Below are 20,555 nucleotides of genomic sequence, written 5' to 3' on the forward strand. Positions count from 1 at the left end.
CCAACAAATTGGCAAAGAAGATAGAGGAATGCGTTAATTTTTTATAGACTAGTAATTATCGTTTTGGATACAGGAAAAGAATAATTAACTGGTGGGATCCATTGATGTATCGTTTCATTGTCCTAGCGGTAAAGTGCAACGGTTCTAGACTGGGATCTTAGATAGATGTCCAGATCATATAATCCCTTATATGATTTTGAAATGAATGATGGCCTTGCAATTGGAATTGTGCCCGATATGGTTGTACGCCACTTATGACGTCACACGTAGGAAATATCATTGGCAAAACCTAGATGTACTAGTTTTTCATCCTTTACACGAGTGAAATATATATACAGTTGTGTCAATATCATATCGATCTTGTCACAGTTCCAGTGCAGTTGACAAGATGGCGATATGTATTAATTGTGCCGCCACATAACAATACCTTCATAAAATACCATATAAAAATTGATTCTCTATTCCGTCTTAAGATTTATAGTCTTCATAATCCAACTCACGATAAGCCATTAAAAGTCATTTAATTTTTAAAATATGTATGCAGTAATTACCTTTGCTGTCGGTACTTACGTATGTTCACACCGAGTTGACTAACGGCCCAGGATTCCTATGCTAATGTAGAATATGCAATGCATATGCGAACATCAGCGGTGCCCTTACGCGAAGCTTAATCAGTGTCATGCGCGGATTATTGAAACGAAATTAAAACATTTTTTTTTAATTCCCACCAACGAGTCTTTGTCTGCCAGTATGATCGTGTTATTTTTTTTTATATAACGTATGTAAAGCGACTTATTGACGCCATTTACAGTAGTAAAGAGATAAAACAAAGGATGGTTGTTTAAAATTATGGTTATATTAAATATACTTTGAAATTTTCGACGTTGAAATTATGAATCAATATAACAACAACGGGTGTCAAAAATAAAACAGCCAGCGCCGGGAAATATTAGTAAGAAGCTAAAAGAGTTGGATATTAACTTCTTAAAGATGTCACAAGGTTGATTCTGTTTCGTTGCATGGACATAAGCCTTTTGATCCCATCTGAAGCACGTGAAATCTTAGGATTATTTTGGATGCATCGATAAATTACAATCACGAGTATAAATAGTTAAATGTCGTTGGATATTTATTGCATGATCATATCTCGACTCGCGGGACTGATTGGATCAGTCTGTACTGAGTCAGTTCAAAATCGTGTCACCAACGCCTAGGAGCTGTTTAGTGGATAAATACGGATTATTGTCCTTTGGCGCTAAAGGCAATGTTTGTTTTATTTGGATAATAATGCAGTACACCAGATAGCCGGATTCTTTTTGTACTCTACAAGCGATGAAAAAATCACTCGTCTTATGGATGTGACTCAAAATAGTGTATAAAGGGTAGTTAGTAGTACTAAAAGTTCGAATTTCTAAGCCCTGTATGGGCCATCGTGTTCATAATTTTCATCTATACATACCTATAATGAACAGTTCTGAACACTCTATAGTTATAGATATTGAAGGAAAACTAACCTTTATTAGAGTAATAGAAGCCGAAAAAGTTTTTTAAATATTTTGTCTGATTATGATTACGCGTCATGCAAAAACTACTGTATGGAATTGAATACAATTTTCACTGATATATCGCTAGAGATCTAGTTTAAAATATAGGCTCCATATTTCACTAAAAGTATTATAGTGGAACTTTTATCAGAGCGGACGAACGGAGCCGCGAGCCAAAGCTAGATGTTATAATATTGTCAAGTTTTACAATGACAAAGTCCTTCAGTGGAATAATGGCACACTGTGTCGAATTAATAACTACAATGGCAAAGTTTGAACCTAGAATACAAGAGAGCTTGCATTCTGTTACTTAGCGACAGCAATCGACGAAACCATGGTTCCTAGATGGACTTCGCATACGAGAACTAGAATCATCATTAACAGTAGTACTAACTAGATAATTTCGATTTGGTTAAGGCAATATCAATTGTTGCACCAACAGCGAGCGTAGACTGCATTAGTAACAAATAAATCAAGCCAAAGTTGGTAATTACTGACCAGTGTTATCTGTATGCAGATTTTAGAAATACAAATCAAATTAATGCAAATGAATTTAGATTATAAATTAGTATTTAAATCAATTAATCGATGTACTAATTTATGTAGCATGACTAATTATAATATAGGACTAATTTATATACTGTTGATTATTGAATTTATGGAAGACTGTGTTTTTAAATATCAGTGAATTAGTATTGGATGTTGAGATTTGATTTATAGAACGATAAAGAATAACATTAATTCATATGAATACAAACTATAAAACAAAGTAAATTCAACTGTATAATTGGTATTAATTAACAAGTATTTAATTAATATAACATAACTAGATAAAATGCAATGTAAATTCCAGTAATTGTTTAAAAAATCAGTTGAGGCGGATAATAACAACTAATTGCTATAACCACTATAATAAGCATCATGGCGAAGGGCATCAGAGTATGATCTAGAAAAACAAAACGTTCTTACATTAATAGTTTCTACAGTATTGCTGCAAAATGTACATAGATATAATACCTACTCAACATCATTTTAAGTTTCCTAAATAAAGGTCAATTACAATAATATTAGGAAGAGTTTTATGGTTTTAGGTACCGGTAAAACCATTTTAGCAGTAGTCTGTGATAGATTTTTTGGTACCACACGTATTTAAACAATAATCAGAACTTAAACTATCTTGTTAATATTATATATGCGAAAGTATGTGTAAATGTTTGGATGTTTGTAAGAAGTAAACGTAGAAACTCCTGAATGGACTTGGATAAAATTTGGCATACAGATAGTCCATGTCCTTGATTGACATATAATCCGGTAATTTAAAATAATATAATAATATCAGCCCTGTATTATATACTTGCCCACTGCTGAGCACGGGCCTCTTCTACTACTGAGAGGGATTAGGCCTTAGTCCACCATGCTGGCCTAGTGCGGATTGGTAAACTTCACACACCTTCGAAATTCCTATAGAGAACTTCTCAGATGTGCAGGTTTCCTCACGATGTTTCCCTTCACCCGGTAATTTGCTACCATAAAAATAATGGGTTTTCTCAATCGAATTTTGAATGGAAGGTGCTGGCGGTGCACATATGGCTCTATTAATTGTTACAGTATTTTAGGGACTCTTGTAGCGGGAAAAGCTTTTCATGTGGGCAAAGCCGTGAGCAACACCTAGTTAACTACAACAAAATAAGGCTAGAGCATTGCTTGCATATTATACAAACAGGTACTCCGTCAATAGTAATACTTATCACTTACAAGGTACCTGCTCTGAGCGTCAGTTTTTTTATACGAGTTTTCAAAGTGAACCTACTGCATCTGATGGTAAGTGGAGTGGTCTCCAATAGAATGTCGACTGACGAGAGATGATTACCCCTGGGCAGTCGACATAATTATGTCGGCCTGTTGGAACTGGATATACACTAGTATCTCGAAATATGACACACTTACGAGAGCCGCTATGGCGGATTTTAGCACCTTGTGTACGGTGGTCGCTAAACGGGCGGATATAAAATATACCCTACCACCAGCAGTTTTAATGCATTTTGAACTCTATTAAATGATAAAAAAATACCGTTTTGGGGGCATTGTTTATACATATTAACACTAATCATAACGATGCGTAAGCAGTGACTAATTTGAATAAAATAATTAAAGAGTTCAATCATTGTTGACAGCGAACAACATCTGTCGGAATCGAAACTCCGATGTTCGCAGTAGAAGATACTATCAGTGCGTATTAATCAACAATACGCATAGGTTATAAAGATTATCAACTTGCGCACCTGCTTTGATGACATATATAAAGTGTTATTCTAGAACTACTATAGTCTAGATATTTTTCAGAATACATATATTTTTGAAAATAGTACTTATGCTGTGTTCCAGTTTGAAAGACTTTGCTAGTTGTCTAGGTTGGTAGACTGGCCATGACGCCTTATTGTGACGAGCTCATTTCAGTGCAACCCGAAGGTTTACAATTCAGGATCTGGTTCTTCATACTGTTCTAATCCTTTTACCATTAGGCGAGTATCTTCGCTTCTACATTATAATAGATAAAAGTATATGTTAGAGTAAGACGACTTATAATACACATCTACTACTATCTACTTGCTATTTATTTTGTTAGTGATACAGCTGTATTCCAGAGTTTGCAACAGAGTGGTGCAACCGGGATGATGTCTCTTAATGATCTCATGTGTAAATAAGGTCAGAAATATGGTGGCAGACTTAATCTTCATAACTCTTTACAATATTTATTGTTCTACCTCAAAGCAAATGAACGTACAGTAAAGATGTCTTTAGAGCGTTGGTTATTAATTATCAAGTAACTGACTACCTTCTTAGCGTCCTTACTTCTTAGCGCTCTCAAGAGGTGATGGAGGTACCTCTCATATACTCTTGGCGAGGTAAATGCTCTCAAACGATTATTGTTCATATCAGCTTTACACATGACGCCAACCCGTGACTCGTTTTCATCCTCGCGTGTTGTTGCCTGTCATAGGAGTGATATTGTTTCGGTAATCTTCGTTGTTGTACTAAATCATTTCATTGTTATAGCTGTTTATCGCTACATTCTTATATGTCTTTGTAGTTTTTGTACTGCATCAAATATGCTAGTATGTAGTTGGTGTGATACCACTGTGAAATCTTTATATTATTTTGTCTGTATATTTAATTAGTTATACTAATTCAATCGAGAGCTAAATTAGTTTCGAAACACCCAAACATGAACTTTATTTGCAGATAATAAAGATCAATTTAATAAGGTATGAATATTGTTTCATCTAGTAGAACTTATGCGTCAAATGACATTTACTATGGAAATTGAATTAAACGCTGTAGGCGACATACTCTTAGTAATTTGCACATATTAAAAATGTTATTAATTTTAATTTTAAATAATTTATGTCTTAGTTAAACTTAAAATACAGCCTTTGAAACGCTGCATCTCAATTAACATGTAGGCTAGACTAGATAGTAATTATGTGATAAAATATATGGAATAATAATTTAAAGGCCTATAGTTGAAGGTTTTTGGCACCAAAAAGCCATTTTTGTTAACGGTAACTGATAAGCTTGTGTTTAGTTTTGTTGTAAATTATTTTACGTTTTTTTTTATTGCTTTGAATGACGAGATGTGCTTGTAAAGCCCATCTAACACTTTGAATTACAAAGTATCGCTTTATTAGCGCTTGGCATCTTAATACTTAAGATGTTAAGTCTTATTATTTCCAGTAGTTACACTGGGTACAATGTCCTTCAAACCAGAACACAACAGTGACTGCACACACTTAAAAAGAAAGTAACTGAATTGTGACTTACGTTTATTCTTTACGAATAACAAAAGACTCAGGATTTCTAATTAAACTACGGGTACCTTGAACACAAAAATAATATACCACTGAACATCAAACTTTGCCTAACGGACCATGCTGGAAGTCATTTAAAGTTAAACCTGGTGAAAAATAGTGGACTCTCACCCTAATATTTTATAGAGGCTAAAAGTTGGCGTCAATAATTGAAGTTAGTATGTCTCAAGGGATTGGGGTTTACCTTATACCCCTCCGGCGGGATACAATTTGTTTACATTCGCGTATGTATTAAATACACCTTATTTTAAATGGCAAAAGGGGAGAAATTAAATGACAGCTTATTAACAATGTTGATTATTTAGAGGATAATATTGTCCAACAATCAATTTTGTTGTTTATGTATAACGAAATTTTTTACATAAATTTAATTGATTTATTTAATTGCAATTATATTTGATGACAAGACATTGAATTAAATAGAAACAGTCGCGACTAATAGCAGCAGTTGTTTAATTTTTTAATTATAATTATTTTGTTTAAATAAAATACATAAAAATCTTTGTCAATCACGTATCATAGTAGCACTAACAAGTCGGTAACATAATTATAATTAAAAGTTATTTATATAACTCTGGTCAGCTAGATGGTCCGACGAGATCATAGAGACGGTAGGCAGAGATTGGTTAAACGTCGCGAAGGATAGAAATAAGTGGTTCTTTGAAGGAAGAATCCGAAGGGGGTACGTACAAAAATAACTTTAAAATAATTAAGTCACTTATTGCATGTTTATTTACCTAAGTATGGAATAAATAAAGCTTTATTATTATTTTATTATATTATGTAACTCTGGACATTCTATATTGACCTTAAATATTTATGTTGTTTACCATTATTTTCGGTTTTAATTACACAAAACCCTTACTGCAAACGAAACCTTAAATCTTAACAACATTAATGAGAAACAAATGACTTGAAATGCGCAAACGCACACGGCCCCATATGGTAGTTACACATTGCAAAGTAACTATATAGCTAAGTATAGGCTATATAAGTCACGGTCGTGTGATTTTGCAAAATCATCGCGGCCATTACTCGAGCGAGCCAACCGCGTTTGCTTCTCACTAATCCTTTTTAAAACTTTATTTTTCGAGCCACTCGTGGTTCAGTGGTTTATTTTTGTGAACCCTTTGCATATTTAAAGGTATTGGTCGGACGGGTGCTAGGCGGGGTTTGTAACGATTTTTTAAACGATTGCCGTTTTATCGTATGATATTTGTATGTGTTTTCAGTCTACTATTTTTTATGAAATGAATTTGTTATTTTTGTTTGTGAAAAAGTTTAAATAAAATACTTCTTTGTTTGAGATAAGTCCTGCTTATTCTATGTGAATATAGTTTATTGTCTAGGATAATTGTAAAATGCATTTAATTAATAAGTACTTAGATGACCGAACATAATTGGTTAAAGTAAAATATAATTTGCGCACAAAATTTGTTGTAACTAAATTTACACATATCCATGACTCATGCTAAAGTTATTTCCATACCAAATTATAATATTTTATATATAGATTAATACTAAATAATGCTTCAATATTCTGTCTTAAATACCCAAATATACTTCCTAAACATAGATTGAAATTAGTTTTACCTAAAAAGATAATTACTGGCGAAAAAACGCAAGCAGTTTTAAGGCGGCGGCCACACTGCGGGCATACCTTTAGCATAATATTATTTGAGTCATAATTTACCGTAGTCGGTCGGAGACCGAACCACTTGATTTATTTATGAACTAACGCTCACTCGGCCACTAATCTTTACTGGAATTTAATTTGTTATTTATTTAGTAATCGCTGTTCGGGATTTCAAACAGGTACGTTTGATGTCAATGTTGGCATAAAATTAGTAATCTAAATGGGTTACTGCTTTGTTCATATAACCAACACATAGTCAATTTGTCATATTATACTGAGATTCAAGTATTGTGTTATATGAGGTTGTATGAGGAGTTTACGATTCAATAACAATCATGCTTGTAATACGTATTTTTATATCAGTAGGAATCGAACTCAAGACCTATTGGTTACAAAGATGTCATACTATATTGATAGTGTTTTTCCATAAAATCTTGTAGATTAAATTTGTATAGATAATCCCAGGTAATTATACAATTTGTTCTAATGTAAAAAAAAAAATGCATTTTTTTTACTTTGGGGTAGGATGTACCCTATATGTTAAAACTACATATTCTGGGGTGTACAAATCCCACGCGGGTTGAGTTGTGGGCAAAACAAAGTGATTAAAAATTTGTACAATAAATCCGCAAAATCTTCATATTCCTTTTATAAAACGCTTGCCAGAAATTAATCTGCTTGGAGATTATAAAATTTGCCAAAACATTTGTTTAGTGCGATATGAATCTATAGAGATTAATATCAGAAACGATTTATTATTATATACCTAACTTAAATGAGTTTCCTACTTAGGGCTTAAGTACTGAGGTTAATTAAGTAAGTACTTTAACATAAACTTAAGTTTAAATTATATCTTATGCATTTTGCTTTATTATATTGAATATCATATTCAAAATTACGGAGTACGTTTGAATGCACTTAAACGCAATAAGTCAGTTTCTCCTTATTTAGTATATAACAAACAAATTCCATACAATTGCACGAAGGTATTATCCGTCTAATGGTGTCGTTGTTTTTGGAATCAGCTGCCTTATATGAACTGCTAAAATAAACCGTATGTTAATAAATACTAGGTGTTTAATAAGTGGCATCTGTTTATATACAACCAATAGGTAAAACTGTAGGTGTGACATTAAGTAAAGGTAGTAAAGGTATTAGTTTTGTATGTCGTAAGGCAGAGACTTCACTACACCTAATAATGCGAAGTCCAAGAAAAATGTCGGCCAGCAAAATGAGACTATCCCTTAATGGCCGGTATAATTATGCCCTGCCTAATAGCATCCTAATATTCCACTTATAGGACCCGATATTAAAATTTTCAATAAACCGATGAAACCAAAACATTATAACGGTTTCAAAGTTAAGGCCGGAGATGGTCAATTACAGCCAAACTATGGATTAATTTATAAGCATCCGCATTCCGTGTGGACTTAGCTTTACATCTAACCTGTTTTATATGGAGTCGCATAGATTAGCATCTTGGGAAACTCAAAACTTTACACATACAAACGGATATTCAATTAAATAAGTTAATGTAAATTAATTTAATATACATGTAATTTATTTAATTTGTCAGCAATGTGATTAATTATCTATAAAATACTGATGTATGGCTGGAAGCGTTGTTTTGTCCGTTTGCGTGTTACCTTATCTATTAGGAAGTGGGTTTTTAACAGTCTGAACTAACGTGCCCTATTTATTTGGCCCGCAGTATCTGTGATAGTCCAAAAAGATTATAGCTGCAGTTTGATGTATGGAACAACTTAAATAAAAAATTGTAAATATCTTTTATTATTACAATTACAGCACTAAAGCTTTTGATATAACCTGGCATCAAAATGGTTTTATCAAATTTTGCTTTTGATAAAACCTTATTAGCATGTTATGATGAAACATAATATTTGAATGGTTTGAATTTTTTTTTAATATTTTTTCAGAATTAAGCGTTTCTGAATTGTTAAAACACAGCACTAAAGTCGCACAAAAGCTTATAAATTAGACATGATTAACATTTATCATAACAAACCAGTAGAAACAACGTAATAGCAATAATTTAACCAAGATATTGAATTTTAAAGATTTGTATCTCTTAACCGCTATAAACTCAGTTTAACCGTAATTTCCGATAATTCAACTAAGTGATTTAAATTGCACGAATTACACAATGGCGAGTGTAAAACTACTAAAATATCCGTCATATTTAACTAATAATTGTTTCCCTTCACTCTAATAACAAGTTAATTTAACTACATATTATAGTAACTATACTTTGAGTAAGGAAGAGAAATAAATTGTTAACAAGGAGTCCTTCTCAAATAAATCCTTTAGATTATACTTACATCAAAAAGAGTTAAATTACACCAAAAACAACACAGATAATGAAAAACTATAAAACGAACTATGAAACGTAAAACTGATGTGTTATTTTTAAGTTTTATATGAGTTTTGAGATATATGTGCGGGTATAATTAAAATTATAATCCAAGTATAAATTAATTAAAGCAGTTAATGCAATACAAAAGCTGCTTGATACATATTCAGTGAAATTATTGTATAAATTTTAAACAAATACACTAAAAATTATATATTACTAGATGACCCGGTGAACTTCGTATCACCTACATACATTTATTATTATTATTCATCGTGGAACGCAATTTTGCCATACCAATACGTACGTTATCATTATCTGTCTCTCGCTAGTCGAGAGTACGGTTTACGCGTGCGGTAGCTTGTCGCACATTTGATTAACTTCGACGATCTAAGTCATCTTCTCGGTGCCATTTTGCGACAATAACAATAAATAAAGTTCTCACGCACTGACAAATTGATGATAGATTTTAATAATAGTCTTGAAATTTATTTATTTATTTTCTATTTTTAAGAACCCACTGACACTTTTACACTTTATTTATTTCTGAAATGTTTTGTATTTGAACAAAATAAACCAAAGAAATCGGACCTCATATTACAACTATGAAACAGACTTATTTCTGAATACATCTATATATATGTTACAGTTCTTTATTTCTAAAAGAGAAAAGACATGAAATGTTTGACAGGTAGGAACATTTTGTATTGAAAACTTATATTGTCGTTTTAGTATTTTCCGTTATTTATTATTTATGTTCGTCACCGTTTAATCCATCCCTGGACTTCCACAAATAATTCAAAACCAAAATTAGCCAAATCGGTTCAGCCGTTCTCGAGTTTAAGCGAGACTAACGAACAGCAATTGATTTTTATATATATAGACTAGATGACCCGGTGAACTTCGTATCACCTACATACATTTATCATTATTATTCATTGTGGAACGCAATTTTGCCATACCAATACGTATGTTATCATTATCTGTCTCCCGTTAGTCAACAGTAAGGTTTGCACGTGAGGTAGCTCGTCGCACATTTCATTAACTTCGACGATCTAAGTCATCTTCTCCGTGGCAATTTCCGACAATAACATTAAATAAAGTTCTCGTGCACTGAACAATTAATGATAAATTTTTATTATAGTCTTGAAATTTCTTTATTTGTTTTCTATTTTTGAGAACCAACTGACACTTTTACAATTTATTTATTTCTGAAATGTTTTGTATTTGAACAAAATAAACCAAAGAAATCGGACCTCATATTACAACTATGAAACAGACAAATTTCTTAACGCACCTACATACTTAGTCTGGCCATAAATACTGTTACACTTAATTATAAAAAAATATTACATTTGAATTTCGAATCTGTCATTTTTATACGATTGTTCATTGTGTTTTCTCATTTTGGCGCCAATACATTGTAAAATATTTTGCGATATTAAAATGGTGTGGGGTGATAAAGAGAACCGAATCGCTGTGATAGCATTACACAAAGTAGGTATGGAGCCAAATGCAATTTTTAAAACTCTCCATACACTTGGTATTAGTAAAATGTTTGTGTACCGGGCTATTAATAGGTACAATGAGACCTCCTCTGTTTGTGACAGAAAAGATCTGGCCGTCCACGTAGTGTTCGTACGAAAAAGGTGGTCAAAGCAGTAAGGGAAAGAATTCGAAGAAATCCTGTCCGAAAGCAAAAGATTTTATCTCGGGAAATGAAGATAGCACCTAGAACCATGTCGCGTATTTTAAAAGATGACTTAGGACTTGCAGCCTATAAGAGACGCACTGGCCATTTCTTAACTGATAATTTAAAGAAGAATAGGGTGGTAAAATCGAAACAACTACTGAAGCGGTACGCAAAGGGAGGTCACAGAAAAATTTTGTTTACGGATGAGAAAATTTTTACAATTGAGCAACATTTTAACAAACAAAATGACCGTATTTATGCTCAAAGCTCTAAGGAAGCTTCCCAATTAGTCGACAGAGTGCAACGTGGACATTATCCGACTTCAGTGATGGTTTGGTGGGGTGTTAGCTATGAAGGAGTGACTGAGCCATATTTTTTGTGAAAAAGGTATCAAAACATCGGCACAAGTGTATCAAGATACCATTCTTGAGAAGGTAGTTAAGCCCCTTAACATCACCATGTTCAATAACCAAGTATGGTCCTTCCAGCAAGACTCGGCGCCGGGTCATAAAGCTCGGTCCACGCAGTCTTGGTTGGAATCGAACGTTTCGGACTTCATCAGGAGCTGAAGACTGGCCGTCGTCTAGTCCCGATCTTAATCCGCTGGATTATGATTTGTGGTCAGTTTTAGAGAGTACAGCTTGCTCTAAACGCCATGATAATTTGGAGTCCCTAAAACAATCTATACGATAGGCAGTGAAGAATTTTCCCATGGAAAGAGTGCGTGCTTCTATTGATAACTGGCCTCATCGTTTAAAGGACTGTATTGCAGCCAATGGAGACCACTTCGAATAAGCTTTTTATATTTTTAATTGTTTTATATTTATGTATTAAACTGACACACTGTAAAAGTAATAAATGTTATTTGCAGTTAACAATTTTCTTTTTTCTTTATTACAATATTTATGGCAAGACTAGGTATATGTGACAGCCAGGCCAATTATTTATTTCTAAAAAGACAAAAGACATCAAATGTGTCATGGCTAGGAACATTTTGTATTGAAAACTTAGATTAACGTTTTTAGGATTTTCCGTTATCTATTATTTATGTTTGTCACCGTTTAACCCATCCCTGGACTTCCACAAATAATTCAAAACCAAAATTACCCAAATCTATCCAGCCGTTCTTGAGTTTTAGCGAGACTAACGAACAGCAATTGATTTTTATATATATAGATAAGTTAACATTTTGTGTTTTTTTGAAAACAACACTTTACCATATGTTATTATAATTGTAGGTGTAAAATAAATTACTATATTTTAAAGTAACGAAATATTAATAGAAAATAATATTATATTCATATGGCCTAAGGCATTTAATCTCATTAAACTACAAAATTATCGAAATATCAGAAAACATAAACCCGGATTTTGGAGAAAATATTTGTTATTGATATTTGGCACAATCTTACCAGAGGTAAAGATGAACATGTGGTTTCATCTAGTAAAACTATGTAAAAATAACCCTGTAAGTATTGAATTATTATAAGTCCCCGGTCACGCACTTGGGGCGGTATTCGCGTGACTTTTTACCACCAAACAAGTAAGGGTCGTGACCCCAGACTAAGTTTATTTGCATACCGTTTGCAACTATTGCGATAGTTACTATATAGATAGATAGTTACTTTACTATGTATATTACTGGTTTTGACATGTTAAGTAGATAATGTCATATATGCAAGTTTAGGAGCGGTTGAATTTAATTAGTAGTGACGGTAGATCAAGCAAACATACATTAAGTATTATTTATTGTGTGGGTAATTGTTTTTAGCCGTTCTAATGTTAAATGTGATTTAGTTATATTGGACTTGCGACATAAGATATTTAAATTAAATAATATTCATTGATTATTTTGTATGTACAGTTAAATTTAGTTCATTCGAAATATTCTTTTTTCTGTCTAAAACAAAGTTAACCGTTTAAAGATCATTTTAGTAAAAAAAAAAAATTGTTGACTGCATAGCAGTTTAAAAGCGATTTGAAATTTTGAATGTGTTCAGCAACTTTTGCGGGTGACTGTGCGTCTTCACATATCAAACTTTTATTTTGTTTAAGGTATTATTGGAATTTTAGTACGTACCTAATATTTGTTCAACTAAATGTATACTAGTATGTACCTACTGGTATTGCCATAATCAAGTCGGCTTATTTATGCTACTAACCAATGTCCAGTATTACCACTTACATAAAGTTCAATGTTGTAACTATGATAATATTACTTTAAATTCTGTCGCAGCTGTATCTCGTTCCATATTTATGATATAATATAGCCATAATAATACAATATCATGTTCATGACATTTTATATAATATGCGGTAAAATTAAAGAGTTATTATTTATTGGTTTTCATATTACAGGACAGAATACAGAAACAGATACCCTTCAATTTTGATCTGGTTTTGTTGTTCACTCAAGTACAATCTTGTGTAATGAATAAAAACATTATTATAACTTAATAAAAGAGCATCCCCTGGTATTTCAGCATATATTTTAGGCATTAATCAGTGGTACGAGGAAATTATGAAATTAACGCAACTTATAAACATTCAGTTAGGTAATCGATATTATCCACTACGTATAGGTATATAAGTTGTATATCATATGTAGTAAAATAATAATACTTATCCCTGTATTATATAATGTCCCATTGCTAGGGTATCCTCTACTACTGAGAGGGATTAGGCCTTAGTCCACGCTAGCCTAGTGCGGATTGGGTACTTAATATATTCTTAAAATTCTTTTACAGAACTTTTTAGGTATGTAAGTTTCTTCACACTGTTTTCTGCCACCGCTAAAGCAAGCGATAATTCACAAAGGATATACACATAAATTTAGACAAGTCAGAGGTGTATGCCCTTGGGTATTGAACCTGCGGACATTCGTCTCAACAGTCCGTTCCACTCATGTCATACTTGGAACGATAGAGAATTATTTCACTGAAACTTGCCAATACAAAATGCAAAAATCCCAGAAAAAAGTTAAGATGCTGATGACATTATGGTAGCATTCATTTCAACGCTTTCTCGCGAAACTTGAAAAGATACTGAGTTTTTTGAATCACTTGAAACTACTGCATTGCTTTCAGCATATTATTGGGGTCGAGACCACCTACGTAGGCATGGTGTTAGGTTTTTTTAAAGTACCCTTTAAATTTAAAATTGTACCCATAATAAATGCCAGTTATGTTGCAATTAAGTAATTTAGCTTTTACAATGAGTATGTCATAAAAGTATAATTAGTTGTTACGAAGTGTTATTACTATTTTATGAAGTGTTATCAAAAGGTAACCTTTGCAGAATTTCTTATGACATGTAATTTTGTAAGTTGCTATAGAAATTATAATTTTAAGTTGTACAAAACAGTTTTAGTCGCTGTCACTTTATGAAGGCTTATGCCTGAACAAACTTTGCATTTTATTCATTGTCAGTTATGGATAGTAGCTTTGTAATTATTATCAACATTAGCCCTTTGCAGTCCACTGCTGGACATAGGCCTCTCCCAAAGTACGCCACATAGCCCAGTCTGTTGCTTTTCGTAAAGATATAAAATATAATACAATGTTTAGTGCATATACGAGCCGTAAATTATAACTCTTATTATGAATGTATATTCTTTTGCCTAAATACTAATATATTGAGCAAAATACAATTTGTTATTATCTGTTATAAAGCACAAAAAAATTTTTAAATGTGTTAAGCTGTACGTTGAATACACATACTGACTTAATCACATTCATTCAACTCCACATCTCATTGTTTATGTCTTCGAAAATTGTGTCGCAATTAAAAATAATGCTCTTACATTCTTGCGAAAACTGTCGCACGATGCATTAGAAATTAGAAAACAAATATACGAGCCAATTAAAATTGCCTTCTCAAGGTCACGTCGCGGCGGTTTTGTGTATTACTAGAAACAATAAAATCACAGAGATTTCCCGGAACAGTGGGTTGGCGACATCTGCGCCTGTCTTTATCTTGGGACATCTACAACTGACAGTCCGTGTTAAAACATTGTTTCGCATTTTCAAACCACTCTACATTTAATTCAAACGCTAATAATAGTTCTAATTCTGTTTGGTTTTAACCTCCCAACCCATTATTTCTTTAAGGTTTAACAAATAAAATTCGATACGGTAAAGAAAAAACGCCTCCGTGATTGTTCCCAAATATCAATTTAAAACAGATTAAGTATAAAATAACCAGTGCCCGTTCAACACCAGAAGGTTAGGATCCGTCAAATCAATTGTCACTGTGACTACGCACTTTCCTCATCATTAGGATCCGAGAAGAAAAAAGGCTTCGGTGGTTCTGGCGTACGCGCTCGCCAACAAAACCATTATGCCCTATTATGAACACCATCCATCAGCCGAGCATATCGAACCAGCATTAATGCATGCTAATGCTTTATAAATAGATATATAATTTGTTTTGTCTCCACCTCGACATCCAATTGATGGATTGTTTTATTTATATTACATCAAACTGTTGATTTTTACCAAAGGCGTGGCCGCGGTTGCTACTATTAGTGTAGAGGATGCCGAGTTTATGATTTCACGCCGCCAGTAAAAAAGTGTGAATCGAGCCATTTATAACATTGATTATTCTCGCAGTTGAGTAATCATTTGCGCCGGAACGCACACCGTTATATTCCTACGCACAAATTATAATGATACAAAGGATCACTTACTTTGTCCAAGATGTACTCGTTTCATCCAAGGATATATCTGCGGAGGGTTCGCCTGGGCGTTGCCGGAGGTTTTGGAGTTCTTCGTGTTGGAACTGGAATTGTTGGCGTCGTTGCTGTCATTGCTGGATGTGCTCGAAGCAGGACTCGAGATGTTCTGATTCACACTAGCTTTGTGTTCCACTGGAGACGCTATCGGAGTCGTCAATCCCAATTTTGTGCTCGTACCACTAGAATTCTGTCCGACGGTGCCAAAACCAGGCGAAGTTCTTCCCGGGCCGGAAGACGTAGACAGGTCCTGTGGTGACGCAACGCCCGTGGTTGATGTGGAATCTGCAAATTTACAACTGGCTCCAGTCGCTTGAGTGGGCGGAGTCGACATCAAGTTGGGTGATAGCGCTCCGGGGCTCGCGTTCGAATGTTGATGCATATGACTCGCCGTGCTGCCGAGCCGTTGTGGATGTAATTGTGTGTAATCTATCATCGTTTGCGGCTGCATGTGAGCCCCTGTTGCGGGCGTTGCATACGGATGTTGTGGGTAATGATGGCCCACTTGCGGCGGTGAGTAGCAAGCATTAGGATAAGCTGACGCCGCCGCGTTTGGATTGTAATAGTCGGCTCCCGGCGTCGGTAGACCGGGATGGCCTGTTTGTTCCACAGGCGTGCCTGTACGTCCAGGCGCCTGGTTCCCGTAACACGAGGCCAGGGAATTGACGAACTGGTAGGAGCTCATCCCGGCGTTGTAATTTAGGTCGTTCATCGATAACAGATTGTTTGGCTGTCGTTGTGAAGATCACTATATAGTTTTCATGGTACAGACAAGCGGTGAATGGTCTAGTCGGACATGTTAAGTGCTACTGATGTCCGCAGGCCGGTTCAATTGTCCCCGCCGAGTGGAGCTTGATTGATGGACCTGTGATAAAATGAGACACATTAGTTGGTCAAGTGTGTCGCCTCGTTACTCGTGATGAATGTTGTATCGCGTTGTATCTTAAGTGTTTGATTTCAAAATTATGCGGATATGTTAAGAGCAGTTCACATGTTCCTACTTAAAGAATATTTTAAAGTTCGTCGGTAACTGTCTTTGGTATAAACTTTTTATTGCTTTTTGTAAATGTTGGACATGAACATAGTACATTTTTTTGTTAAATGAATCGACATTAGATATTATGACATTATCCCATATTCCTGAAATGCTATTCATCATTGAGCAACAAAATATAATTAACCAATCACCTAATAATGTACCTATATTTGCAAAATAAATTGATTGACTGAATCCGCATTTAAGTAAAATTATAGATTCGTTTGCAGTTAAATTGTATATTTAGTACTGTGGTGTACAATTATTTAAACATACACATACATGAAGAATTACTTCTATATTAATATAATTTCTCCATATTTTTTTGATCCGAACACTTAAACTAAACTAAAACAACGCACTTTGAACTTTGCCTCTCACATTTAAAGGTAGGGGGTCTATTCTAAAACAATAAATTAATATGGGGATGGTGACTTCCTAAAGCGCAGTACACATGTCAAGTCAAGTGCTGAAAAAATTCCGACTGCGCCACGTGGTAGGGCTATAAAAGTGTCCGCTGAGGTTTATGAGTGTAAGCGGTAGGCCGAATGTGACTTCGTCGGATTTATGTACGCCGCTCGGTGCATACATCTTTATGAGCAAATTAGCAGTCATTGTGCACTCGATTTATTTCTCGCGTTTGCAGTGAGTGATAAATGTGTGAATTTTTGTAGTATGTCTAATTGTTGGTTTGATTATCGAACGTAATTTTTCTTTTCGGAAATATTTATGAAGGTTAAATGCTTTTGTTGTGTTTTATCTTGCGGAAAAATTATATAAAGCAAAGTCGATCGGATGATCTTATAAATATAATGTAATATAGTTATTGTACGATGAATAAGTAAATGTATGTAATAAAATAATCTTTAGGAAGCTTCGTGATGAGCTTCTACAATTATAGGCTTATATAATAGTCTGTTCTTTTACATCTCAGTAATAGTTCACAATACATTATAATACGAGATAAATTTTACTTTTTATTGAAATACAAGCAAACAATAATTCAAAAAATATTTTATATTGCATAAAAATAACAGAATTCGTACATAATACGCATAGAATTCTTCCATAGCATTATTTACTTTACTCTATACAGTGACCAAACATATTTATTATATTACAGAGCATACTCCTAAGAAAATAAAGATGCGAGCAATAAATAACGTAAACTGCAGTTTCCACCGATAGACAAAATAAACTCGACAAAGTGTTTAAATAAAGATACCACGGCAGATCGAATTTACAGTACATTTTATCTATGATCTACTTTTTTGAACCGTGAACAAAATTTTGCGAATAAAAATTTGTTTGAAAGCGATTTCATCACGAAATAATATATTAGGCCTAAATATGATCAAAGAATGTTATATCCAACACATCGTTAAATAGTATCAAGTTACGTTTAACTAAAGCAATCTTTTCAAAACTTTTATAACAAAACTCAAAGAAAAGTAGAAAGAAACTGTTCATTGTTTATTAAAACACAAAAGGGTAGTCTTTCAAAAATGTCAATAACACTTCATTAATCTCAAGTGGCAAAAGCTATTTATTATACTAGTCAGTGGAAAACGATCGAAGAAAAACTTTCACCTCTGAGCTTTACAAGCGAGGCTTTCACCGCTTTCAGCTTCAAAAGCGAAGAGATTTGATTTGAACTTTTTAAAGTAAATATTTAATGAACTTTTAATGATTGGAAGTACTACTTTTAGTTTTTCCTTCGAGATTTTTTTAAACTTGTTAATAGGAAATTTATTAAAGATTACTTATATTTTAACATTATCCTTTATGTACCTAGTGTTTCATGTATGTACCTAGTAAAAAAATATATAAATTTCACAGAGAGAAAAGGTGGTATACCTTGTGATGCAGAAAATTTTTGACTCTATATGATATAACATAATGAAATCTAGAGAATCATCTATATTTTATACACTTAAATATAATACATGGCATAAATATAATATATAAGCTAAATAAGCCTTACATTAAAAGTTTAAATTTACCAATTAAAAACACTTTAGGCAAAGATTTAAAGAATGACATTCTAAGTTGTATATTTTTACAAACCGAAATTGTAAACTAAAACAGTCAGTATATTTTAATTATTCGTCCTCTACAAAATGACATCTAAACACATGTGCACAGTTTATTTCGGTTTTAGAATTTTTGTCGCAGCCGTCCGGTCCGCATTAAATGGGCCGAACGATTTCATTGCGTTTTTTTATTCTTGTTTTCTCAAGTTTTATTCCCAGACGTCCTTTGATGAGGGAACATGTTTTGGACGACTGTTTTAATTTTACTTCGTATCTTACAATGCTTTTGTTGTGTCGTGTTCGATTTTGTTCTAGCTCAGTTTGAGCGCGCGTCAGTTGCAATTGCTTTTTAATCAAGGTCGGGAAGGATTTATTTTGGAACATTGGATGTATGAAGTTTTCTAAAAACTGATTCTCGTGTAAAATACTGTTGAAAATGTAATTAATATCTGTTTTGAAAATTTTCTTGCTTTAGAGTCTTAGTGTAATTGTTTAACGACTTGCAATCTCTGATTTATGGCTTGCAATGCAATTTGTCATGAGCCACAAATCAATTGAAACATTTAATTATTTCCAATCAACATCGGCTATCGACGTGGAAATATGAATCTTGTTCGCACTGCATTCTTGTTTGTTAATAGACCACTAAACCTAGTTTAATAACTGGTAATGCGGAAAGCTTGCGGGATATAATAACTTTTAATGTCCCGCGTCAAGTGGACATTTGAAATCCACCGCGCTCCAAGAGATTTACTGCGATACGCTTTGATTTTACGACATCGCGCCTTTTCAAACAATATCAATTGGATATAATTTTCTATAGACAGATTGAGCCGTATACATGATGTTAGAGTTAGCAAATATATTTTTAATACTAGTATTGATGCATAGATACTCACTCCAATATAAACTTTTAGAGTGATCGAACAGCAACCGATAACTGTACAGTATCACAAAAGTCGAAACACAAACATCCCACAATTTAAAGTTTTCCAAACACTTTTCACAAAATGAGCAATAAAAAAAATAACAATGAAACAATACGAAGAATGCTGGCCGTAATAAAAAATAAAACTTTCGAAAATCGTGTGCGTACGAATTCCGTAAACTTCGGGTGCGTATCGTCGCGGCGGAAAACGGCTCGTGTTTTCCCGGCGTTCGAGCGTCGAGTGCAGTGCGCGTCTGACGATGAGGTGAGCGGTTGAGTTGACGCGGCGTCAAGCGAGCGGGCAGGGCAGGGCGCGGCGCGGCGGGGCGAGCCAGCCGCACCTGAGTCTCGCGCCACGTGTGCGCGCCCGCTCCCGCGCTCCCGCTCCCGCTAGGCTCGTTCGATTAGTGTAATTAGGGTATACCGTCTCTTCACGTATCCGATTTCAATGGTGCGATTGATGATTATGGATGGTGAACGATCTGACGTGATTGTGTTGTGCGATTTTTATTTTTCTGTGTTACTATTGTGATAGTGTGCTGTTTTGATTTGTTTGAATTTTTTTTAAAAGTTAACTTTTATTTTATAATACTTTATGTGTTAGGTATTTAAGTATACACGTGAGAACTATTTTTAAATTTTATTTTAAGAACGTTTAATATTTACGCAGCTGTAATTATTTGTGTCGTAAATATATTTCTACTGTAAACTAC

The 20,555-nt window shown here is 33.8% G+C and overlaps 1 protein-coding gene across 1 annotated transcript in view; it reads right to left on the reverse strand.

Annotated features, from left to right (window-relative positions):
• LOC115445592 (homeotic protein Sex combs reduced) overlaps positions 1–20,093 on the reverse strand; it is a 45,658-nt gene extending 25,565 nt beyond the window's left edge. The window contains exons 1-2 of the mRNA XM_030171912.2: positions 19,814–20,093; positions 15,801–16,710 (exon numbers count right to left, since the gene is read on the reverse strand). Coding sequence (XP_030027772.1) covers positions 15,801–16,557 — 757 coding nt within the window. The 5' untranslated portion in view covers positions 16,558–16,710; positions 19,814–20,093. The remainder of the gene's footprint in view (positions 1–15,800; positions 16,711–19,813) is intronic.
• Between the last annotated feature and the right edge of the window lie 462 nt (positions 20,094–20,555).

This window comes from Manduca sexta, chromosome 21 (assembly GCF_014839805.1).
Source record: "Manduca sexta isolate Smith_Timp_Sample1 chromosome 21, JHU_Msex_v1.0, whole genome shotgun sequence".
NCBI lineage: Eukaryota > Metazoa > Arthropoda > Insecta > Lepidoptera > Sphingidae > Manduca > Manduca sexta.